This window comes from Mizuhopecten yessoensis, unplaced genomic scaffold (assembly GCF_002113885.1).
Source record: "Mizuhopecten yessoensis strain PY_sf001 unplaced genomic scaffold, ASM211388v2 scaffold5979, whole genome shotgun sequence".
Taxonomy (NCBI): Eukaryota; Metazoa; Mollusca; class Bivalvia; order Pectinida; family Pectinidae; genus Mizuhopecten; species Mizuhopecten yessoensis.
This window is the reverse complement of record NW_018406319.1, coordinates 62,157-89,097: the sequence shown is the minus strand read 5'-3', so window position 1 is coordinate 89,097 and position 26,941 is coordinate 62,157. Positions and strand designations below refer to the sequence as shown.

The window sequence follows — 26,941 nt, the reverse complement described above, 5'->3', positions numbered from 1 at the left end:
TTTGGTGTTTTTTTGCATGAAATTAATGTAAATATGTCTCCCCTTCAGGAACCTAATTATGGATTTTTTTTAAATTGTTGATCTATATATGGTTATTTGACTTGACTAGCATTTATATATTTTGCAAGAGAAGGGGAGAGAATATTGGCATATAAGGTTCACAAAACAAACCTCTAATTTTCATTAAAATTCATAACCATATTAAAATGGAGTTATTAGTGAATAAAGGATTTTTTTGAGATAAGAACAAATGCAATACTTTGTGTTATTGAGTCAAGTTGAGATTGTTGAAAGGTAGATTAAATACACTTACTGTGTTAAGGTAAATAATTATTTATTAAGATATAACAATTAAATGTTTTACTTAACTCAATATATAATAGATATTGATGTTGTGTAATTTCACAGGAATCGAGGAGGAAGAGAATGGCATACCTGGAGAAGTTCAGTGGTGTAGTATCTTCTCACCTGTCTGTGATAAAGATACAACGCTGTTACCGGAACCACCGAGTCCTACTGGCAGCTCGGCAACGTCTGACCAGCATCATAGTCCTACAGGTAACGTCTCAGAAATAGCAAAACATGTCAAAAATTATTATTGTCTGCGTCGTCATAAATCATGCTAGTAAATCATTTGATATCTCGTAAACGGCAGAACATTAGCATTTTAGTTGCAGAAAACTTGATAGAATAGCCAGTACATTCACAATCGATAAAGAAGACATTTGGGGACATATTTGGTTGTTTGCTACTGAATAGTCACACTTTGCACTGTTTACAAAATAAACAACCCATGTTAGTTATTACTACATAAAAAAGTGTCTGACAATATTATCAAAAGCAGGTCTGAGCACTTGATTAAGATTATTATAAACATCTATTTATTACAATAAAAACAATAAATGTGCTTATAAAAAATTGTATATTTTAAACTCTACTCAAATCAATTACTGGTAATGTAAATTTACCATTTGCCATATTTGCAATATTTTATTATCTATGTCAAAGTTAGGTAATTGTCATTTAGATTAGTATCATTAATACATGTATTAACCCCTTAGTTGTCTCAATAAAATCATTTTGTTACTCTTAAATTTCACCTGAAAGAAAGATTGTATAGATTTATTTTGAACACATACACAAATAGGTAATAAAAGCAGAACATCAAGAGTCACTATTAGTTCAGACAATATGTCCCAGCAATTCAATTAAAGATAAACTCTAAATGAAACTGTTCATTGTTCATTTTGCAGCGATGGATGAGGGCAAAACTGGCACGTATGCAATTTCTGCGTTTCATTTCTGCTGTCAAAGTGGTTCAGACAAGGGCCCGAAAACACCTGCATTTTCGTAACGCCGCCGTGATTAAATTACAGGCAGTTGTGCGTGGTTGGCTTGGACGACGATCAGTCATCCATCAAGAACAGTCAGCCATAACACTACAGGTTTGTATGTGGCAGAAGAAAAGAAATAGAATTCTACTACCTATATTCTGGTAGAATTTTAAAAATACATCAGTAACTGTTTGTCATGAAAACTATTGAATAGGTTTAATAGTCTGCTCTTCAAAACAAGAACCCCTTGACCTTGTTATTCATCATTGGCGTACACACCTCTAACAGAATTGCTACAGCACAGGACTAAATAACCCCAGACCCAGGCTCAAATACATTCTATTTCACAAGACTTTTGCATATTGTGCGTCACCCTTACACTTTACATTTTGATGGTGATACTTATGTATTTCCATTGCCCAACCTTCTCACCCAATGACCGATTTACTGAATGGGTGTGAACAGTTGATAATGATTGACAGCAATCCACATTGTAAATATGTGTACTTGCTCCTGCAAAGAAACTAGATGACCATGCCAGAAATTATGTGCCTTCATGTTTCATCTTAGAATTTTTGTTTACCAATTTTAAGTAAAACATGCTCGTACATGTTCAGCTTGTTGGAAGTTCACAAGTAACTGCCACTTAAATGTGTAGCTATATGATGAAAGATTTCTTGATAATTAATGGAAAAAAAGCCAACAGAACCGTGACTCTTTCCAATATCTCATTTATTTTCTTCATAATTCGTATCAAACTATATCCATTTGAAGAACTTAGTGAAGAAGAAAAGCTAACCTAAATGAATAGCCTCTTTGAGTCAGGATTACCTCCCTTATGACAGTAATACAGAATGATGTACTAGATATTACTAATAGTAAAGGTCAGCTTGTTGGAGTTCTCGGGGATCTTGTTTATTGTTGGAGTTCCCAATGAATATACTGGAATTACAAAATAGTACATTGTATTTCTAAAACTATGTAATGATAATCATAGTAACCGAAAAAAATGATTTGAAAAATATGAAAAAATCTTGGGGTGTTTTTTCAGGCTATTTGGAGAGGCAGAAGAGTAAGAAAGACTTACCCTTCAAAGAAATTAGAAAATATCCGCAAGAACCTGAAGGAGGCAACAAAAATTGCCACAGAGGATAGGAAACTTGGGAATAGGACAGAATCAGCTCTGGATTATCTTCTCAAGTACAAACAGCTGTCACAGATTCTCGAGGCTTTGATACACTTGGGTAAGAACCACACCCATTCTCCTAACCTCTCAATGTGCTGATCTTTTCTAATCCCTGATAGGAGGGAGCAATTTTACAGCTTACCTTGTTAAAAGATTTCACCTCTACAAAGCAATGAACCTAACAAGGTGTCACCTATACTAAGTAACGTACATCACAAGGTGTCACCTATACTAAGTAACGGACATCACAAGGTGTCACCTATACTAAGTAACATACATCACAAGGTTTACCTATACTGAGTAATGTACATCACAAGGTTTACCTATACTAAGTAACGTACATCACAAGGTGTCACCTATACTGAGTAACGTACATCACAAGGTGTCACCTATACTGAGTAACGTACATCACAAGGTGTCACCTATACTGAGTAACGTACATCACAAGGTGTCACCTATACTGAGTAACGTACATCACAAGGTGTCACCTATACTGAGTAACGTACATCACAAGGTGTCACCTATACTGAGTAACGTACATCACAAGGTGTCACCTATACTGAGTAACGTACATCACAAGGTGTCACCTATACTGAGTAACGTACATCACAAGGTGTCACCTATACTGAGTAACGTACATCACAAGGTGTCACCTATACTGAGTAACGTACATCACAAGGTGTCACCTATACTGAGTAACGTACATCACAAGGTGTCACCTATACTGAGTAACGTACATCACAAGGTGTCACCTATACTGAGTAACGTACATCACAAGGTGTCACCTATACTGAGTAACGTACATCACAAGGTGTCACCTATACTGAGTAACGTACATCACAAGGTGTCACCTATACTGAGTAACGTACATCACAAGGTGTCACCTATACTGAGTAACGTACATCACAAGGTGTCACCTATACTGAGTAACGTACATCACAAGGTGTCACCTATACTGAGTAACGTACATCACAAGGTGTCACCTATACTGAGTAACGTACATCACAAGGTGTCACCTATACTGAGTAACGTACATCACAAGGTGTCACCTATACTGAGTAACGTACATCACAAGGTGTCACCTATACTGAGTAACGTACATCACAAGGTGTCACCTATACTGAGTAACGTACATCACAAGGTGTCACCTATACTGAGTAACGTACATCACAAGGTGTCACCTATACTGAGTAACGTACATCACAAGGTGTCACCTATACTGAGTAACGTACATCACAAGGTGTCACCTATACTGAGTAACGTACATCACAAGGTGTCACCTATACTGAGTAACGTACATCACAAGGTGTCACCTATACTGAGTAACGTACATCACAAGGTGTCACCTATACTGAGTAACGTACATCACAAGGTGTCACCTATACTGAGTAACGTACATCACAAGGTGTCACCTATACTGAGTAACGTACATCACAAGGTGTCACCTATACTGAGTAACGTACATCACAAGGTGTCACCTATACTGAGTAACGTACATCACAAGGTGTCACCTATACTGAGTAACGTACATCACAAGGTGTCACCTATACTGAGTAACGTACATCACAAGGTGTCACCTATACTGAGTAACGTACATCACAAGGTGTCACCTATACTGAGTAACGTACATCACAAGGTGTCACCTATACTGAGTAACATACATCACAAGGTTTACCTATACTGAGTAACGTACATTACAAGGTTTACCTATACTGAGTAATGTTCATCACAAGGTGTCACCTATACTGAGTAACATACATCACAAGGTTTACCTATACTGAGTAATGTTCATCACAAGGTGTCACCTATACTAAGTAACGTACATCACAAGGTTACCTATACTGAGTAATGTATATCACAAGGTTTACATATACTGAGTAATGTACATCACAAGGTGTCACCTATACTAAGCAATGTACATCACAAGGTTTACCTATACTAAGTAACGTACATCACAAGGTTTACCTATACTGAGTAATGTACTTCACAAGGTTTACCTATACTGAGTAATGTACATCACAAGGTGTCACCTATACTAAGTAACGCACATCACAAGGTTTACCTATACTAAGTAACATACATCACAAGGTTTACCTATACTGAGTAAAGTACATCACAAGGTTTCACCTTCGATATATGCGATCAATCTTTGTTTAACTTTGTTTTTCCAGAAACATCGACACGTTTGTCGCCAGCCTGTTGCCAGCGGATGGTCAATGTGAACGCGGTGGGTGTGATCTATCGTCTGATACAGAGTTGTAACCGCAGTCAGCCACACATGGAGATAATCCGATATTCTATCAACATTCTGCTCAACCTAGCCAAGGTAATCTCTCACATTTCCATCATTACCTAAATAGACAATATTCAAAAGGAGTGCGACTACATGTCAGTATTGTGGTGATGACAAGCTTTAGATAGACTGATTTCACACACAATTTGATCCTCTGACCATTGTGTACTGCTAATGTTATGTGACAGTCACGCTTAGGGGTTTAGCATCAATCTCAGGAAATAAAACACAGCATTTTGTATGCCCCCACCATTTAAGGAAGGAGAGAACAAATATAGTGTGTCCCATGTCTGTCTTGTCCTCTCCTTATTCTGATTTGAAATAAATTGTATGCAATGTACCTTGTATGAGGTTTCAAGGCCTGGATTAGGTTCGCCCTTACTGTTTCGAGAAATTTGTCAAACAAATTCAGTGATCAATATCACTCTAGCAACTTCACTGATAGTTTGAGCAGAGGCCACCAATACTATTCATAGGAATTTGTGGAAAAGAAAAACTAAAATTTGCTTTGAGGAAGTTGCTTTCATGTCTTGCAAACGTTTTCTAGCTTCCACTTTTTTGTTTTTAGTATGAGAGGACTCGTGCTGCAGTTTATGAAGTAGATGGTGCCACCGAGTGTCTTTTGGAACTGATGCAAGTGTACCGAGAGAAAGGCCACATCTTCAGTTGTTCTTGTACACTTATGGGTATTCTTGGCATGATGGAGGACAAGAGACAGGCAAGTATTCTTTCCTTATAATAGAGACCCTGATCGTCAGAAAACCCAGGTATATATAATTGTCACAGTAGTCATGTAAACACACCCAATAACAACCTACTATGTGATGTTTGGTTTTGACCATAAGTACCAAAATAAAGACATTTAACTCACCTATTCGTGTGTTTCAGTGAGGGGATCATACTTGGTATGCCCGTACATCATGGTCAATGGTGTGTTTCAGTGAGGGGATCATACTTGGTATGCCCGTACATCATGGTCAATGGTGTGTTTCAGTGAGGGGATCATACTTGGTATGCCCGTACATCATGGTCAATGGTGTGTTTCAGTGAGGGGATCATACTTGGTATGCCCGTACATCATGGTCAATGGTGTGTTTCAGTGAGGGGATCATACTTGGTATGCCCGTACATCATGGTCAATGGTGTGTTTCAGTGAGGGGATCATACTTGGTATGCCCGTACATCATGGTCAATGGTGTGTTTCAGTGAGGGGATCATACTTGGTATGCCCGTACATCATGGTCAATGGTGTGTTTCAGTGAGGGGATCATACTTGGTATGCCCGTACATCATGGTCAATGGTGTGTTTCAGTGAGGGGATCATACTTGGTATGCCCGTACATCATGGTCAATGGTGTGTTTCAGTGAGGGGATCATACTTGGTATGCCCGTACATCATGGTCAATGGTGTGTTGCATACAGGTATAACATTTGATGGTGGACTGTACAAATTACTCCTTGTCCATCCTTAAACAATTCTTGTTATCGCTATTTCTCAAGTAGTGAAGGGATCTTCCTCAAAATTCATAAGTTTCCTGTGGTCCCTAGTTGTGCATGTTTCATTTTGAGACTGATTGTAACAAAATGATCGCTGCCTGCAGGCAACTGTCTTTGATTTTGAAAGTTTTAGTTTGCTATCACTATTTCTAATGAAGTACTGCACAGATCTTTCTCAAATATCATGTGTTGGTGCGCATGCCCCCTTGGTCCGTTGTTGTGCATGTTTTGTGTGCTATCAGGACAACAAGATGGCCACCAGGCAGCTGTCTTGGATTTTGACAGTTCTGGATTGTTGTTGCTCATTCTCAACAAGTACTTGACAGACCTGTCTCAGATTTTATACATAGGTTTTCCCTGGTCCTTCGTCCTGGTACGTGTTTTATTTAAAGACTGGGCCGGGAGCCATCTTGGGTTTTGACATTTAATAGTTTTTATCTCTATTTCTCAGAGATCGTTCTTCAACTCCACATGTAGATTTCCCTTGTATGATTAGTAAACTTTTCCTGTTCTCTCTGTTTTGCATATATAGTTATTTTGTTTTGTTCCTGGAGTAGCATTATCAGATAATGATATGGCTGCCAGAAAACAGAAATCTTTTTCATTCTATAAGATACTTTACACATTACTGTTTTAGTTAAGGTAAATAGTACCACTGCATCAGCTACAATCACAAAGAAGAGTTCAACTCCGAGGTTTTTAGGTCACCTGAGACAAAGTCTCAAGTGACCTATTGCGATCGCCTTTTGTCCGTCGTGCGTCCGTAAACAATTTACATTTTCGACTTCTTCTCCAAAACCACTGAATCAATTTCAATGAAATTTTGCAGGAACCTTCCATGGACAAAGGTCAACAAAAAAAGTTGCCGGTTTAGTCCCAAGCCCCCAGGGGCCTGAGGGGCAGGGCCAAAAAGGGTCAAATTGACTAAAATTTCAAAAATCTTCTTCTCAAGACCCAGATATGGTAGAATCAAATACTCTTCATAGATGGAAGGGTCTTATGGTGCTTTACCAAAATTGTGGATGGGGTAAACTTTACTATAGTTTATATAGGGAAATCACATTTTGGACCAACATTTGTTTAATTTCCATTGGAAGTAATTCAATTTGGGTTAGCATTATCAGTATTAGGTAGCAGTTTGATAGTATGCACATATCAGCCCTGACTGACCCCCCGGGACTGATGGGTGGGGCCCAAAAAGGGTCAAATTGACTGAAATTTCAAGGCAAAATTTATTATGATTTATAATGGCAAATGATACTTTGAATATTACATTTTGAGCCAGCTCTACCCCCAAGGGTTGTAGGCTGGGGCCCAAAGGAGTCAGTGCGCTAAAATTTCTTATTTTCCTTGTTTAGAATCAGAGGTGCTAGTTTCAAATACTTTTTAGTCTTAAATCTGTATGCTAGATATTGAATAAGGTGGTTTTATTGTTTTTTGTCACTTTGAATAATATTTCTGTTCATGTTAAAAACAAATTCAACTCTCTGTATAAATATATCAGGTGACCGTTAAGGCCCATGGGCCTCTTGTTTCCTTGGAGTATTCTCCCTTCTTTACAGAACATGAAACTCTGACTTAGAGTATCTTCCCTTGTCAAGTTTTTCTTTGTGGTGCATATATTGGATACTCATTTTGATGGTGTGAAGTTACAATTTCTGCATAACAACATTGATAAAGTGTAGGCTCTATAATGGAGAGGTCCCGATATCGAACACTGCTGTTTTTGTGTTTTCTTTTTTTCTATTTTCCAACATTCAAATTTTAAACAACTATTACTCTGTTAAACGCATCACAATATGCATCCTCGATATCCAGGGGTTACGCTCTCTTTCACTCTCTGCAACCCTGGAATATGTCATAGCAAAATCGAAGGATCAGTGTGCACCACCTTGTTGATGAGACAAGAAGACTAACTAGTATGATCCTTTGATGTACATCAAAAGAATATCTTGGTCACATAATGGTAAAAATTGACAGGCTTTGAAGTCAGGCATCTCTCCTTTGTAATCTTCAAAAGACAGGTACCAGCCTAGCGATTGGTCAGGTTTTTTTTACCTAAGACCAATCAAACAGCTATCTTTGGGCCTTCAATTTTGCTTTGACATATTCCAGGGGTGTATAGAGCGAAAGTGAGCGTAACCCCTGGAGTGTCTAGGATGTACAATGTAATATGTGATAGAAGACATGTCCCAATACGCTTTCACCCTATCCCTATCCTAAAATTTGTCAATTATATTTACAGCTAGACTATTGCGTTATCATGCATTGTTTTATAATTCAATCGGGAAAAGGCATAAATATAAGTTGTGATAACTTGGGCCTAATCCTTTTGTTGTAATATGCAATAAAATCTGCTAAAACTAAAATAAACTAAGAAGATAATTTTTTAAGAGGGGCTTAAATAAATAATTTCACAAAGTAAACAATGGTAAATAATATCACACCGGTAAAAGTGCGGATACACCTGTCCAGGGTAAGAGAATTCCTTGTCTCACCCTAGGGTTGAGACAGGGGGATTCCCCTATTCATAACAATATTATGACGTCACTTCAACAATACGATGACGTAATGTCAACAATCCATCAACGTCACGTCAACCCTGATTTTAGCATGTAACGTTATCATTACACTGTGTATATGATACACAATGTGAGAAAAGGGTAAGAGAAATAAAATCATTCACCCCCTTGGGGGTGAGACAGGGGAATCTCAACCCTCGGGGAAAGATTCTTAAGTTGCCAAACACTCGGCAAAGCCTTGTGTTTAGCAACTTAAGAATCTCCCTCTCGGGTTGAGATTCCCCTGTCTCACCCCCAAGGGGGTGACAGATTCTTTTAGTCTAGTGGTAGGACACCGTACTCGTGACCATGTACTTTAGTGAATTCACTGTAGTTCAAAGAGATGATAACAATTTAGGGTATATTTTGTTTATTTTCTGTGTGAAAATTATAATTCAAAATTGGGTTGAATATATCCATATTTCAATGATAGAAAGGTCCAAAGATTGTTTATCAAAAGTTGATTTCATTACAACACGTTTACTATTCCTCCTTGTGAAGGGGGTTAAACTTTACTACTATATTATATTATTATTTCACTACTCATTGACATTTACCATCTATATAAATACATTGCGTGTGATATATGTTTGTCACTCCTCAACATCATTAGTTGGCCTACTCAGGAGAATAGGGGGCTAATGTAGTCACCCTGCATCAGCCTTTCACTTTAGGTATAAAAAAAATAAGCAATTTTTCCAGAAAAATGTTACATCACCAGAGTCAGGAAGATATTGACAGTTATGGGGCTGAGACATGTATATGGAGTGTAAACATTGTGCTGAACCTTTTTTCATATTTATGGGGCCGAAAAAAAATTAAAAAAAATTGGACTTCAAGTTAAAGTTACAAAGCAATTTGTGCAATTTTCTTTTTGCAGTGTTAGTTCACCACACCAAATAGCTGTAGGCTGTTGACTGTTTTACAGTTGAGGCGTTTACATGGAGCGGAAGCAATGTGCTAAACCATCAGTCATATTCTAGGGGCCAAAACGCCTTATATTAAATTAAGTTTGGTGTGGAACATCTTGTGATGCTGTGCAACTAAAAAAAAAATATGTTTACTATAATATATCTTAATTTCAAAGCTAATTTATTCTAATAATGTATGGTAATGTTTGGATATACATCAATATATGACACTGTAACTTCACTGTCGCCCAAAGTTTTTATAGTTACCCATATGTATTTCTACTGATAAGCAAGCTTTGCCATTCTCTTTCACACCACAATAACAAGTGATAATTGTATTACAACTCGGATGACCATCAATGCCCATGGGCCTCTTGTATTGTTGGACTATTTAATTTCAAGTATCTTCAAATCTACTGGACAGTGGTATTTTCAATACGCAATAATAATAATGAGATAAGAAGCAATTAGATTGTCATGGGTGATCATGGCAGTTTTATTCAGAACATAGTGTGGAATATTTTAATTTATTGAAAATCTTCATTTGTGACACAAGTAAATGTGACATCAAACAGTGTTTTATAATGATAATAATGAATATAGGTACCGTTTATAACCCTAATAGTGTTTTATAATGATAATAATGAATATAGGTACCGTTTATCACCCCAATAGTGTTTTATTATGATGATAATGAATATAGGTACCGTTTATAACCCCAATAGTGTTTTATAATGATGATAATGAATATAGGTACCGTTTATAACCCCAATAGTGTTTTATAATGATAATAATGAATATAGGTACCGTTTATAACCCCAATAGTGTTTTATAATGATGATAATGAATATAGGTACCGTTTATAACCCCAATAGTGTTTTATAATGATGATAATGAATATAGGTACCGTTTATAACCCCAATAGTGTTTTATAATGATGATAATGAATATAGGTACCGTTTATAACCCCAATAGTGTTTTATAATGATGATAATGAATATAGGTACCGTTTATAACCCCAATAGTGTTTTATAATGATAATAATGAATATAGGTACCGTTTATAACCCCAATAGTGTTTTATAATGATAATAATGAATATAGGTACCGTTTATAACCCCAATAGTGTTTTATAATGATAATAATGAATATAGGTACTGTTTATCACCCCAATAGTGTTTTATAATGATAATAATGAATATAGGTACCGTTTATAACCCCAATACAAAAAATTCAAACATAGAGAAAAACAATAAGTTACCTATGACTCAATGCTTGATAAATAATTGGAAAACAAAACAAAACTGAGTTATCAGTGATGTCAAAATAATACTGAGTTATCAGTGATGTCATAACAACACACTTGAGTCATCAATGATGTCATAACAACACACTGAGTTATCAGTGATGTCACAACAACACACTGAGTCATCAATGATGTCATAACAACACACTGTGTTATCAGTGATGTCACAACAAACCACTGAGTCATCAATGATCGTGAAACAAACGAAAATACACATGGGTAAAGATAAAAACCACCAAAACGACGGACATACCAAAAACCGGAACGATGACTCTAGTTCAAAAACAACACAAAACGCAACACAGAACACCCAATTCCCGCAATTCCTTGTGATGACCTCCACACAGAGTGGCAAAACAACGGCCGCGTTGTTGCAACTTCTGTTGAGGAAGGATATCCAGGGAATTGCAGGGGATGTGAAATCCGTTAAGCCATTGGGATCGGGCGATCTCCTTATAGAGGTTTATCGCCAACAACAGGCGATGAACCTACTCGGAACAACCAGTTTTGCCGGCATTGGTGTCAGTGTGAAACCACACTCATCACTTAATTGCAGCAAGGGGGTAATCAGGTGCCCAGCCTTGCGCAATGACACCGATGAAGACATACTGGCATATTTCCAGGAGGAGAGCGTCCCGGTCTCTGAGGTGAGGCGGATGGTGATCAGGAGAAACAATGATACAATCAAAACAAACACCTTCATCATCACTTTTTCAACGCCAACACTACCCCAAATACTAACAATCGGATACCAGAGGTACAACGTTTCCGTCTACATCCCAAATCCATTGCGATGCCGAAACTGTCAGAAGTACGGTCATCACGAAAAGCGATGTAGACGAAAATCGATCTGCCAGTATTGTGGCCGTGAGGGTCACACCGAGCAAAATGACTGTGACATCGCCAACCTGCGCTGTGTCAACTGTGAGGGGAAGCACGCTGCCTCTTCTCGCGACTGCCCTACCTGGAGCCAGGAGAGGGAGATATTACGGGTTAAATATACCCGAGGTGTCTCTTTCCCCGAGGCCAGGAGGATAGTCGGGAGTGCAGACATTGCTACACCCTCTTACGCACAAGTGACTCGAGGCAAGGCGCCGGTTGACAGTGTCACGGTCAAGGATGCTTCGGTTCAAGTTTCTGAAGACATACCTGCCTGGGGCTCACAAGTCCCAGACATGGCTGGTCAACAGAACTTGAAAATCCTCACGGGGGACCCATCCCGTTTCACGACTTTTCGAAAACCAACCAAAAACAGCAAACAATCAAAACCAGCATCACCATCAAAACCAGCATCTTCATCAAAACCAGCACCTTCATCAAAACCAGCACCACAATCAAAACCAGCACCACCATCAAAAACACCTTCCTCTTCAGGAGAAAACCCTCCAAAGGTTGGCACATCTAGGGCACATGTGCGTTCGCAGCGATCTCGCTCACTCACATCTGTTCCTCGATCCCAACTGAAACCAGAGACAACATCACCCACCAACAGACCTAGGAAAAAAATTAAAATAGCGAGGGGCAAATCCGAAGGACCGGATCTGAATGTCACCTTTGGCAAAGGATCAGAGGACCCGACAAACCGGTTCAATGTCCTACTAGATTTCGATGATGAGATGGAGACGAATGCCTCCGCGCTTCGTGCTTCAACTCCATCGAAATCCAGCCAAAATAACAAAAGATAAATAACACAATTATCCAATGGAACATCCGCGGATTAAAGGCAAATATAGAAGAATTTCAGAATCTATCAAAAGAATTTAGACCCGCCATTTTTTGTCTTCAAGAAATCATGCTCAAAAACCCAATCACGCTTAGAAATTTCTCACTCTACACTAATATTCCAACTGTAGTTAGCAGAGCAGCAGGTGGCGCAGCGGTAGCTGTCCATAAAAATATTCCTCACAGAATGATCAAGTTAAACACAAATTTACAGGCTGTTGCTGTCTGTGCAACATTACACCGACAAATAACTGTCTGTTCAATTTATCTCCCTCCGAGTATTGTTTTCACTTGTGAGCAACTCAATAATCTCGTCTCCCAGCTCCCAACACCATTCATAATCCTCGGTGATTTTAATGGTCATAATAGCCTGTGGGGCTCTCCCAACACAGACGAGAGAGGAAGACGTATTGAGGAATTTATAGATAAAAACAACTTGTGCCTTTTTAACAACAATACCCCTACTTATTTACACCCTGCTACAGGCTCTCGTACCCACATTGATCTATCATTATGCCATCCATCCATTTTACTTGACTATGACTGGAGGGTAAATGATGATCTTTGTGGGAGTGACCACTTCCCAATTTTTCTTCAGAATATTGGGACTCCTCTTGATGATCCTCTACCTCGATGGAATATGCACAAAGCAGATTGGGCCCAATTCCAACACATGTGCATTGAAAAACTAACCATAGACAATTTTACTAACCTCGACGACCCTATCAAAACTTTTACTGAAACACTCACTTCTATTGCCCAAAAGACAATTCCAAAATCCGCTCCAAAACCTACGAAGTTCCTTTTATCTGAAGAATCTTTTAAAACACGCAGTAATCGGGCAGCTGCTCTAAGACGCTACTTCAATTGCCCAACTGCTTCAAACTACAGTGAATTTAAAATTTGGCGGGCAAAGGCTCGGCGATCAATTAAAATTGACAAAAGAAACAGCTGGAGAGAATATGTATCCAAGATATCATCAAACACGTCCTCAAAAAAAGTATGGGATATGATTCGGAAAATAAGTGGGAAAAAGAAAAAGGCAACATCCTCCCACCTCATTAATAAAAACAAAATTTTCTCGTCTATAACTGAAATTGCTGATGCATTTGCAAAAAACATAGCTAAAAACTCATCCCCTCTAAACCACTCCCAAAAATTCCAGTCTTTGAAAAAAAAGAGAGAAAAGAAACGGCTCAATTTCAAATCATCAAACAAAGAAAGTTATAATGAACAATTTACCCTACCAGAACTTGTTGATTCGCTTAGAAAATCACAGGACACTGCTTCAGGTCCTGATGATATTCCATATCAATTTCTAAAGCACTTACCGGACTCTTCACTAACATGCCTTCTTTACATATTCAACCAAGTTTACGCTTCCGGAAAGATTCCCGATTCGTGGAAGAACTCCACAATTATACCTATCCCAAAACCGGGAAAGGATGCTACTGACCCAAACAACTATCGTCCTATCTCTCTGACTAGTTGTGTATGTAAAACTTTAGAACGAATGATAAACACTAGACTGGTTTGGTTTCTTGAGGCCAACGATATAATATCCCCTCTTCAAAGTGGCTTTAGAAATAGAAGAGGGACAAATGACCATCTCATCAGATTAGAGACGTTCATTCGAGAGGCTTTCGCCAAGAAAGAACACCTTGTCGCTGTGTTCTTCGATCTTGAGAAGGCCTATGATACTACATGGCAGTATGGCATCATGAAAGATCTTCACGACCTTGGCGTACGTGGAAACCTTCCCAATTTTATATCTAATTACCTATCAGATAGACACTTCAAAGTCCGTGTTGGTTCAACTTTTTCTGAAACGTCTAAACAGGAAATGGGAGTCCCACAGGGTGGAATCCTATCAGTCACACTGTTTGGACTTAAAATAAATGATATAGTCAAATGTCTTGGTCAATCAACAGAAGGGTCGTTATTTGTGGATGACTTCTTGATCTGTTACAGATCTAAGAACATGCACACGATAGAACGACAACTTCAACAGAGTTTAAACAAACTACAAAATTGGGCAGACGAAAACGGCTTCAAATTCTCTAAATCCAAAACTGTGTGCATGCATTTCTGTCAAAAACGAAAAGCACACAATGACCCAAATCTAACACTCGATGGCACTAGAATTCCTGTTGTTGAACAGACTAAATTTCTCGGCCTCATTTTTGATTCGAAACTCTCTTTCATACCACATATAAAGTATCTGAAGGATAAGTGTTCCAAGGCGTTAAACATTATACGAGTCCTTTCTCATACTGATTGGGGAGCGGATCGTGAAATGCTTTTGCGCCTATACAGATCACTTATTCGAACAAAACTGGATTATGATTCTATGGTATACGGGTCGGCGCGCAGTTCGTTCCTTCAGCTGCTAGACCCAATCCATAACCAAGGGCTACGTCTTGCCCTGGGAGCTTTTCGAACAACACCTGTAAAAAGCCTGTACGTGGAAGCAAATGAACCATCCCTTTATGACAGAAGAATAAAACTTTCATTACAATTTGCAACTCAATTAAAATCAAACCCTAAAAATCCTGCTTTCAACCAAGTATTCAACCCCAAATACCAAAACATATTTACGCAAAACCAAAAACTTCTGCCAACATTTGGTATCCGAATTTTGAATTTCCTGCAAGAACTCAACATAAAATTGACGGACATAGCTGAATTTAACATATCTGATGTTCCTCCGTGGACCATTCAAACCCCCGATTTTAACTTTACATTACATGAGCGAGGGAAATCAAGTGTTATGCCCGAAGAACACAAATCCTCCTTTCGGGAATGCATTTCGAATTACCCTTCTCATACACAACTTTACACCGATGGCTCCAAAGAAGGTGAGAAAGTGGCAGCAGCCTGCTGTACTGCCAATACTTGCACTTCAGTCCGACTACCAGACGGCGCCTCCATCTTTTCTGCTGAAGCATGCGCCATTGGTTTGGCCCTCGACCATATCGATGAACACCGCATTAAAAAGGCAATTATTTGTTCAGACTCTCTATCTGTCCTACAGAGTTTACAGTTACGAGATCCTAAAAACACAATCGTACAAAACCTTGCTCTTCGAATATCTCGTATATTAAAAAAGTCTAAAATAACTTTACTATGGATTCCGAGCCATGTCGGAATAAAAGGCAACGAATTTGCTGACAGGGAAGCAAAAAATGCATTGAATCTCGAACAAACAAATATCAAACTACCATACACAGATTTTAAACCTACTATTCGTACAGCCATTCAAAATGAATGGCAGAAACGCTGGTCTCTGGAGACCAACAACAAACTTTTTAAGATACAACCGAAACTTAAAACATCTATTCCCAGTCGGAAAGATCGTAGAGAGGAAGTTGTCCTCGCTCGGCTCCGCACTGGGCACACATATCCTACTCATTCGTACCTTTTAAAACGAGAAGATATACCTTCATGCCACGCATGTGACACTCCATTTACAGTGGAGCATTTTTTAATAGAATGTTCCGATTTTAAACACATTCGTGATAACTACTTCCGAGTCCCGGATATGAAAACACTTTTCAGTTCCATGGATTCGAAGGCATTATTTAACTATTTGAAAGATATCGGTCTATTTTATAGACTCTGATGTCTTTTAACCCACCTTACCATTTTTATATCACATATTCCATATCATCTATTCGTTATCTCTTTTATTATTTTAACCCCACTTTTTTATTTTTTTATTATCTACACATACAATGCGAATGCTTTTAATTAAAATGAACCATTTTATCTGATTTTATCTTCGCTATTCACATGTTTGTAAAAAAGTAAAAATATAAAATAAATCACCATGGCCCTAAATGACCACAGCCGTCGATGGGCCGTTAAACATAAACAAACAAACAAACAAACAAACAAACAAACTAGATGCAAAATGTTAAAAGGATTGCTGAAACTAGGTTTTCACATAACAGCACAAAAAGGTTTTACACAAAACATCTGTCTCTGAATATTTGAAAATGCTTGTCACTTATTTCCCTTTTCCTCTTTGCATTTATTTTGTTTCCAGGAAATGGGATTTTTTTATTGATTTAACCCTTTGTCATTTATCTAATTATCTTAGGAACATGTATGATTCTTCATAATAGGATTAAAAACCTCTAGAATGATCTCCTATTTTTGTTTTTAAGCATGCATGTACTGGGTAGTAATGTGTAGGAGCTACCAGATGGATGCTTAGTCACGTCACATCCATCCTTGGCATTGAAACTGCTCAAATCCTGGGGTGGACCTTAACATTGATCCCAAACTCACGTGTTGGCTATACGGCTGTGAACTTGACTTTATAATTCCCAAAACAGTTGGTAACTAATTTATTTTGAGACATGAGGATGCTGGTGTCATGAGCAGCTTGATCAATATCAGAAAGGTACACCAACAAAACTATCCTGCCACGTGGGAGGACGAAGGCATGTAGGAGAGAATTCACGTGTCGGAAAATGTGAGCTAGCTTTTTGAGGGAGTGCATGCTACGTAGACTGATCCCATGGATAGACAGAATGACTTCCGACTCCCACACGACATGGGAAGGGGAGTACCTGTCCAATGATGGATGCCAAATTTGGGGGAAATGGGGGTTGATCATTCTTGCATTTTAGTAGTGAAATATTGTACATTGGAACACCATTTTGTGTAGGCCAGAATGAGCTTGTGTGTCATATGCTATTTTAAGCTGTCCAACAGTAAATGCGCCTTGTGGAACTTTTGAACAAGACTCTATACTGCTGTGTTTGGCATCATCCTTTCAATTGATCAGGAAAAGATGGTTACCAAGTGATCATCTCTTAATTTTGACAGGTCAAGTTTGTTACCTGGTACATTGCAATTTCTCAAGATATTCAGATGGATATTTTTCAAATTTCATGCAAAGGTTCCCCTTGGTCCTTAGTATTTCATGTTTCGTTTTGATAATGATCAGAACAAGATGGTTGCCATGTGACAACCTACATTTTGACAGTTACTGTGTACTTGATATCTCACAAATCTCTCAATAAAATGTAGTTTATAGTGAAGGATCTTTGTACCACTGCAGAAATCTGAAACTACGATTTTTTAACCTGTGTGACAACAGCTTTAATAAATCAGTTCTGAAAGAAACTCATACCTTGCTGATTTTTTGCGAAAAATTAAAATAATAAGAATGAATATTAAGCAAAAAAAACAAATAATAACATATATCATCAAGTGTTCTGGGAGAAAGGGGAAAAAAATGGTTTGTACCCTGGACCTCTGATCAGTAATGGTCATAACCAACAGGGCCACGTAGTCAGTTTTAGAACTTGGCCCAATTCGACTACACACATACTTGGGTTACGGCAGATTACTGTATGTGTTAAAACACTACAGTGGAATTCTCTAGTGTCCTGTAGTGGGACAGGGTTCCTTAAACCATAGTATCAAAGTAGGAGTTGGACACGGCCTCATTAGATCTGGTCTTGGTGTTCATTAATCTATTTTAAAGGATCAGATGTCATACTTAACAACATCAGAGGTTGGTATCAGGTCTTTTTTGAGACCCATTCTGATTTTGTTTTTTATTGGTGGGAAATTGGCACCAAGCAGAAACAATTAGTCCGTGCTTAACGAAGGTTTATACATGAGGCNGGAACGGACTATGAATATGGGGATAGCGAGGTAACATAAGTGGAAGTGCATACAATACATACATTCATTAAAAAAAAAACGCCTTTTCACGTGATGTCCCTTTAAGAGCAGCATTACAATTGTTGCCATGGTCACAACTAATCAGGCACATATGTAAGGAGGGTAAAACGTGAGGAAGGCAAAACGTTAGATCACTTTGCCTTTAGCTGTGAACACATACAGCAGACTATTGATTGGGCTTAGTGATTTCGTCGTCACTGACTCCATCCGTTCTGGCCTCGTCAAGTCCTTACTGTATAGGTTCAGTGTAGCAATATTTGTCATATTGTTATAAGCTTTATCAACTCATATAGATGCTCTAGCAGCAGATGTATGTCACAGAGACAGATCAATTTAAACCAATAAAGGAAACAAGTGGCAAGGGAATTGGAATCTGTATTGTAAAAATGGGCGTTGTGTTAATGTTACATGATCCATTGGAAATAAGCTTTCGGGCTTTCATGGGTTATCCTCATGTTTAAAGATCAATGTTTGTGTTGTATTAATTGTATAAATATAATTACCTATATCTTAAAATCAGTTATGAATTTTAGTTTCATATATAATATAATATTTTAAGATAATACAATATTTTATTACTGACGATAATTTAATGCATGTAGCTATATAGGTTCATTAATATTTGAGCGTCCGGAGAGCTTGTAGGAAGGGGATGCCCAATCACCTGCCCTTGGACTGCCCCAAAAACCTGTGATATTCTGTTAAATATTTTTAGTAATATATATGTATGTTGTACTGTAATATGTATGTCAACTGTCATGTTACATGTGATGTCTATGATCTATTTCCTGAAATAAACATTATTATTGATCACAATGGAAATAATCAAAAGATGTCATTTTGCAAAATACAGATTGGCAAAGAAATCGGCATTTTTCAAAATTCATAATTAGTCAAAGAAAAAACAGACATTGTGATTTGTGTACATATAACATACATCCAAATTGATGTAAAAAATTAAACCCAGGCGTAGGTGTGCCTGCATTATAGAACCACATCATGGAATTTTGTGGAATACATCAAACGTATTTGCTTCGACGAAATGTAAGGGAGGAAAACAGTCGTGCAATGATGTGTGTAAGTGCCTGAGGATATGGCAGTTCTCACTGTCACTGTCATAAGGTACCAATAACTGGCTTCATCTCCAGTAGACAAATTCAAACACTCATGATGATTATGAGAAAGTATCATCCAAATTGGGAAATGACTGATTGATAGGTTGGTTGGGCTGTTTTAGTGATGAAGTAGAATTGACATCATGATAATACATTATTTAATGTAGTTATTGGGGAGGTTTCACAAAACCACTCAACCCACTGCTGTTTTTGATGTACGAATCATTTTATCATCATCAGAAATATCTGAGCCAACATGGTGTTCACACGAAATGCCACAAGATATGACATCACAATGAAGTAGATATTTTCTATTTCCATTAGCAAGCTCATAATTTATGAATCTAAATCATAATTATCACCTGTTGTATCCTTCCTTGAGTAGACAAGATCCCTACTAAGTAAAGGGGGAGTTTATTGTAATTCAATATATACACCACATTTATTTCTACAACTTATTTGATATTGGTGGTCATAGGTCAAGGTTGAAGAATCAAAGATCACACTTGCCTACTTTTGATTGGTGTTTTAAGTTAGATATAAGCCGAAAACTGTCCAATAAGTGAGCGAAAGAACAGGTCTCGGTCCTAACAGGCCTCGACACCTGTCCTTTCTCCTACTTATTAGACAGTTTTCGGCTTATATCCATAACATATGCATGTGTTTATGAACAATAATATGGTTATTAAATGTTAAAAATACAAGAAAGCTGATAATCTATTACTACCAGACATGTTTTTATATGACATTGTAGGTAGCGCAAACTTTGTTTGGACACCTACTACCACACATTGACCATTCCTGTACAATGAGATAAAACCATATAGGTGTGATATTGGGTGTATTACACACATGTACCTAGGTGTGATATTGGGTGTATTACACACATGTACCTAGGTGTGATATTGGGTGTATCACACACATGTACCTAGGTGTGATATTTGTTTGCCTATAATACTTGTTTTAAATGATAATTATCCCGTATTCTAATGTTCTAATGTTTAACCCACCTTACCATTTTTGACATTATATATATATCGCATATTCCATATCATCTATTCGTTATCTCTTTTATTATTTTAACCCCCTTTTTTTTTATTTTTTATTATCTACACATACAATGCGAATGCTTTTAAAATGAACCATTTTATCTGATTTTATCTTCGCTACTCACATGTTTGTTAAAAAAATAAAATAAATAAATAAATCACCATGGCCCTAAATGACCACAGCCGTCGATGGGCCGTTAAAAATGAAGAAACAAACATCAAAAATCTAATGTTCAGTTTGTTTCCTGCAAGTCTTCATTGGAACAATAATGATGATAAAAAATCATGTAACGCTGCTTTAATGAACATGGTTCTAGAATATGCTGATCAGTGCGTGACAACTAATGAGTTCCAGACAAAAGGAGTTCTGTGTAAACGAGGGTCAATACATCATCTTGTATCTCTGTGTAAATTACACAACCTTGTAATGCATCGCCTGAAAACTGTTTCACTCTATAATGATTCAGCAGATTTGTAATAAATACTGTTACCCGAGTCACCCACCAGGTGGTGTTCACTGACACAAATCATCATAATTTCTCTTTGTTTCCAACAGGTGATATTGAATGACAAAAAGGTTACAAGCAAACTTTTGAGCATCTATACACTGACGGCAAGGAAGCACAAGATTACAGAGGCAAGACTGATCAGACAAGCGAAAATTTCTGCAGCTAAAAGTTTTAATGCCACCTTGCCCATTTTGCCCTCGCAGCGAAGACAGCATAGAATCCATCCTGATTGGGTTTTACAACGCAACAAGATGCGTCACATTGAGGACCCCCTTCAGGCCATCAAGTTTGTGCTTGACAACTTCCAGCTCACCCCCAAATGAAGAGGGAAACCTATTTTCAGATTACAATGATATTTCTATATCAAATCAAATAGAAATGTGTCAATAAGTTTGTCAACAAGTAAGAAGAAACTCAATCTTCAGTTTCCTTTACATACACAAGGAACTCAAATTTTACTGTAGAATATCAGACTTTTTGTGTACATGTATAATTACGTTATTTTAAGGGAACTTTCATTTGATTTAAATGTCAGATCTTGATTAAAGTTTTTAGCTTGCTTGTTCAAAGAACAGAAAAGTATTTGCCTGTACATGTCAGTGTGAGTGTTGGCATGAATATTTGGGACAGTTTCTTTGAAGTTCTATCATAAGGTGAAGCCAAACACTGGAACAAAATATAAAAATGTTGATATTTTGTACCCATATTTGGATTTAACTTTTTCTTAGGTACCCTGGTGTATCCACACTTTTACCGGTGTGAGATTTCCTTGTCTCACCCTTAGGGGTGTATACCCAATGGGAGAACAGGTTAGATGTTACAGACCAAACAGTGTAACTACACCACATGTTGCAGCTACACCAGAAAGTCTGCAACATCTATGTAGTTTATTGCTTATATTTTCGATATTTTTCCCTTCAATCCAAAATTAATAAATGTTATCAGCAAAGGCAGGTCAATAACTAGAACAGCAACAAAGGCATAGCTGATATCACAAGCTGTTTCCTGCACAAAATCAAATGATAAAACAAAGATCATTTAATTTCAATTTAAAGAAAATAAGTAAATGTATTCATACACTGCCAAAAGCATTTGCTGTTATGCCTTTATTAATTTATTGCATCATAAAAAGGATATAAATGGATATTACGGCAACAATAGAGAATAATACATGCCTTTTTCAATATCACACCCAGTATCAACCCGAGACTGCAATATCAGCCCGAGGGTTGATACTGGGTGTAATATGGAAAAAGGCATGTTTTATTCTGTTTATTATATACTTACTAATAAAAGCTACTATCTTATGACTATCTTATGATCCATTTTTCTTTTGAAACATTGAGAAAAAAAAAAGGGGGGGGGGGGGGATACGGGTTTTGCATGCTGATACAGGTTTTGGGGTGTGATACGTCGAGGGCTGATATGGGTAAGAGCAATTGTGTCGTATCGCATATACAAAAAAAACATATTCATTAGTAAGTATGTAATAAATGATAATATCATAAGGTTTACTCCAGAAATTGAGACTATTTTATTGAGCCGTTGCAGTTTTATTCTGCTGAGCCAGAAATGCGTAATGGTGTTGTATATTAACACCACTCCAGGTATTTCCCTCTGTCACCAGTCCTATTTATTTCAGTGTTGTTCAGCTCTAGAGAAGCAACATTGAGGACAGAATGATTTAGTTTTCTGTAGTTCGTTTTTGTCCGATGTGTTGTTCATAATTCTATGTGGGGAGGGACAGACCAATGATAGACAACAAGCTGGTGTTATTGTTGTCTACAGCTACACAGTTTATCACTTATGATAGGATGCCAGTATACAATATCATTAACCCAGGATGACTTTATATTCATAACAGGATTTATCCAACATTTCATTGCTAGTTTAAAATTGTCTTTGTATAATTGTCCATTGATTTACACTCCGATTACAGTGAGGATTGTGTCTTTGTAACATTAGAAAAGCATTGTTTGTACGCAAGTTTATTGATATTAAAATTTGCATTCCAGAGAGACATGCAATAACGTCAGTAAATAGAAACTTGCCAGAAGTGGTCACACAATGTCAATATTTATCTTGTTCTATGTTCAATAAGATGTGAAGATTCAAGATATTATGGTTGCTACATTTTTAGGCACAAATGTCAGATTTACACTGTTCACTGTTTTATGTGTCTTGTCAACAAGTCTAACAAGTCATGTTTATGTTCCATTTCAACTTTGTATGTTAATTTGTTAATCTAGTACTTTAATTACATACTAGACATAGTCAAGGCTTGAATGTGTATTAGCTTGTTTTCATGGGCTAATGAAGAGACTGAACTTTTGTGCGAAGTGAACTGAACAGTTCATTGGGGGGAAAATCAAGTCAACTTCCTGGAGTCAACAGAACAGAAAATGTAAATATTTGCAGATAGCACACTAGTCAGTGAGCCTGAGCCTGTAATAGGGGAACGAAACTAAGGATCAGCATGGAATTTTTTTGGGGAACAAATATTCTCCTCTGACAACAAAAGAAGGTTAAATTTTATGTGTCAACCTGTTCTGAACCTTTTCTGTATTTATCACTTTGACTTTCATCACATTCTTCTGTACCTCTCTGGTATACTTATTCTTAATTCCTTCTTCTCACCATATTCTCAAACTATCTTCTGGTATTTGTCTTAACTCTGCTCCTCTGATCTTATCCTCCATTATCTGTATTAACAGTAATGTTTTCTCATCCTACTAATACCAGGTATATTGTAATAATGTTATAGTGTAATGGTTTATATTGTATATTGTATCATGATTGTAATAATGTTATAGTGTAATGGTTTATATTGTATATTGTATCATGATTGTAATACAAGAATCTTGGTTAAACCACAACAAACATTAGGATGCAACAAGATTTCAGAATCCAGGGTTATAAGCTTGAGAAAGTCGAATCAGGAATGTCTATAAATTATAAAATGAAACAATTTGAATTGTTATTAATTTAATTTTAAATACATTGTATTCATTTAAATGTAGAACAAAATGATTTTGATTATTTTATAAATCATTGATGTTTTTACCATTTTAATTGTGTTTTAGAAAAAATATTTTATTTGATTAATATTGTAACCAATTCAGTAGATAATGTTACTTGTAATCATGTTCCATAGGTAATCTTATGCATAGACAGTATTGTAGACAATAATCTACAAGTTCGAAAGACTGATCGGCAATGAGTGTACTTTTATTCTAATGTGAAGCTTCAGCTCATATAGAGGAACTTTATTGGAATCTTGGTATAATTATGATGTTAAGTGTTTTTGTGGATTTTCTTTTCATACAAGAACAAAATGCAACAGAGAATAATTGCAAATATGCTTCAAATAATAATAAAAGATATTACAAATTATTATTTCGTTCATTTTTATTACAGTATTCTGTTATTGATGAAGACTGTCTGGAGCTTTCTAGAAATTATTGACTTTCAGAATGTGACACGTGTCCCATGCCAAACTATATGCAGAGTTACATCCCTTAGTTTATCATGTATCATATAGTGCTCGGTACTGAAATCATGTCTCTTAACCCAATAGACATAGTTAGGGCCCTTTGTTTATTTCTTATCTCAATGTTTAAGACATGTTTTAACCCGTGATAATGAAGTTCCTGAACTCGTGATTGTGCATGAAGAGTTCATGAATGTCCATCTCTCATTCATAAAACTTCTTGAATATCACTTCATGAACATGTTCATCAAAATTCACGAAACAGTCATAATCATTTCAAGGTCATGAACAGTTTTGCAGAGTTTATGAACTATATTCTATAAGCTCGTGAACTGTTTTTATAAAGTACAAATCCATTTTATTTCGTGATCGAAGCTGAGACAGTTCAGGTACACCAGATATTCTTAAAAATTCAAGTTCATGAATGTTATGAACCAAGTTGAGATAAATTTTGAACATTTTTATTAAATCTGACAAGACCCCTCCCAAATAACTATACATACAATTGCCTGGGGTATGGCTGCACCTACGGGGACTCTGTCTCTGGGTCATCACTTTGAAATTATTGCGCATGGAAATTATAATAGGGATATGATATCAGGATTGGCTCTGGGGTCTGCCCTACCCCTGGTGGCTTAATCTCTGGATCGTAATACAAAAATGGTTGAGATCCCCATACCTAAATCAGATATACATCATGCTACCAAAAATGAGTCTTGTGGTCTACCCCACCCTTAGGTACCTAGTCCCTGGTTCAAAACATGGAAACATTTGAGACACACCCTCTCATTGTACATCCTCAACACTCCATGGGTTGTGCTCACTTATGCTCTCTGCATCCTTGGAATATGTCAAAGCAAAATTGAAGGCACGAAGATAGCTGTTTGATTGGTCTCGGGTTAAAAAAAACCTGACCAATTGCTAGGCTGATACATGTCCTTTTATAATAAAAAGGAGCGACACCAGACATCAAAGCCCGACAATTGTTACTGTTACGTGACTGAGAGATTCTTTAAGGATCAAACTAGTTTTCTTGAGCGATCAGGATTTTGGAAATTACTGTTTGAAGTACCAATGAAGTTTTTATAGTGAGCACAAAAGCAGTAAAAAATGGATAATATTGATAAAGACAAATTATTTGAACTTTCGGCCCAAACTTGTGATGATATCCTGTTACACGCTTCCTAGAGGTGGAACAGGTGTTTCGACATATCGCCAAGAAAGCTGGGTCCACGTCCCGAGGCTGGGTACGTTGGTGCTCAGTGCGTATGTGATCATTTTGGGGGTATGATTGGTGCGCGCTGGGCGTCATCGTAGCAGAAGGCTTTCACAGTAGCTCCAATTTGAGCCAACCTGTTTGCCGTGGGTTGCATCTCGTATTCCTGAGGGAAGAAGATCCTGGTAGTTGAACAGAGTCGGAATCACTGTCAAACTCTTGATAGGAAGGAGACATGATCCGACATTCTGCAACAGACTGCTTTGGCTTCGGACTCTGGGTAGACGAGAGGTGATATGGGCCCTCTATCACCAATCGGCTGGTCACGCCGAGCCCTTGGTATACATACTCCATAGAAGGCAGTGGCTTAGGGTCAATCGCGAGAGTATACTCTTTCAAATAGTATGTATATTCTTACGAGTATACTATTCTATGTATCTCCGACACTTGGCGCTGGATATCCGCGTCACACCAGTGTCCCCTTGTTGGGCTCCGTGGCGGGCGGGTAGATCGTGAAACAAACAAAAATACACATGGATAAAGATAAAAACCACCAAAACGACGGACATACCAAAAACCAGAACGATGACTCTAGCTCAAAAACAACACAAAACACAACACAGAACACCCAATTCCCGCAATTCCTTGTGATGACCTCCACAGAGTGGTAAAACAACGGCCGCGTTGTCGCCACTTCTGTTGAGGAAGGGCATCCAGGGAATTGCAGGGGGTTTTGAAATCCGTTAAGCCATTGGGATCGGGCGATCTCCTTATAGAGGTTTATCGCCAACAACAGGCGATGAACCTACTCGGAACAACCAGTTTTGCCGGCATCGGTGTCAGTGTGAAACCACACTCATCACTTAATTGCAGCAAGGGGGTAATCAGGTGCCCAGCCTTGCGCAATGACACCGATGAAGACATACTGGCATATTTCCAGGAGGAGAGCGTCCCGGTCTCTGAGGTGAGGCGGATGGTGATCAGGAGAAACAATGATACTATCAAAACAAACACCTTCATCATCACTTTTTCAACGCCAACACTACCCCA

At 37.6% G+C, this 26,941-nt stretch overlaps 1 protein-coding gene across 1 annotated transcript in view; it reads left to right on the top strand.

The window, feature by feature from the left end:
• LOC110451379 (abnormal spindle-like microcephaly-associated protein homolog) overlaps positions 1 to 22,405 on the top strand; it is a 59,002-nt gene extending 36,597 nt beyond the window's left edge. Inside the window, exons 18-23 of the mRNA XM_021499350.1 lie at positions 409 to 558; positions 1,254 to 1,445; positions 2,386 to 2,578; positions 4,692 to 4,846; positions 5,382 to 5,531; positions 21,233 to 22,405. Coding sequence (XP_021355025.1) covers positions 409 to 558; positions 1,254 to 1,445; positions 2,386 to 2,578; positions 4,692 to 4,846; positions 5,382 to 5,531; positions 21,233 to 21,508 — 1,116 coding nt within the window. The 3' untranslated portion in view covers positions 21,509 to 22,405. The remainder of the gene's footprint in view (positions 1 to 408; positions 559 to 1,253; positions 1,446 to 2,385; positions 2,579 to 4,691; positions 4,847 to 5,381; positions 5,532 to 21,232) is intronic.
• Positions 22,406 to 26,941: the final 4,536 nt, after the last annotated feature.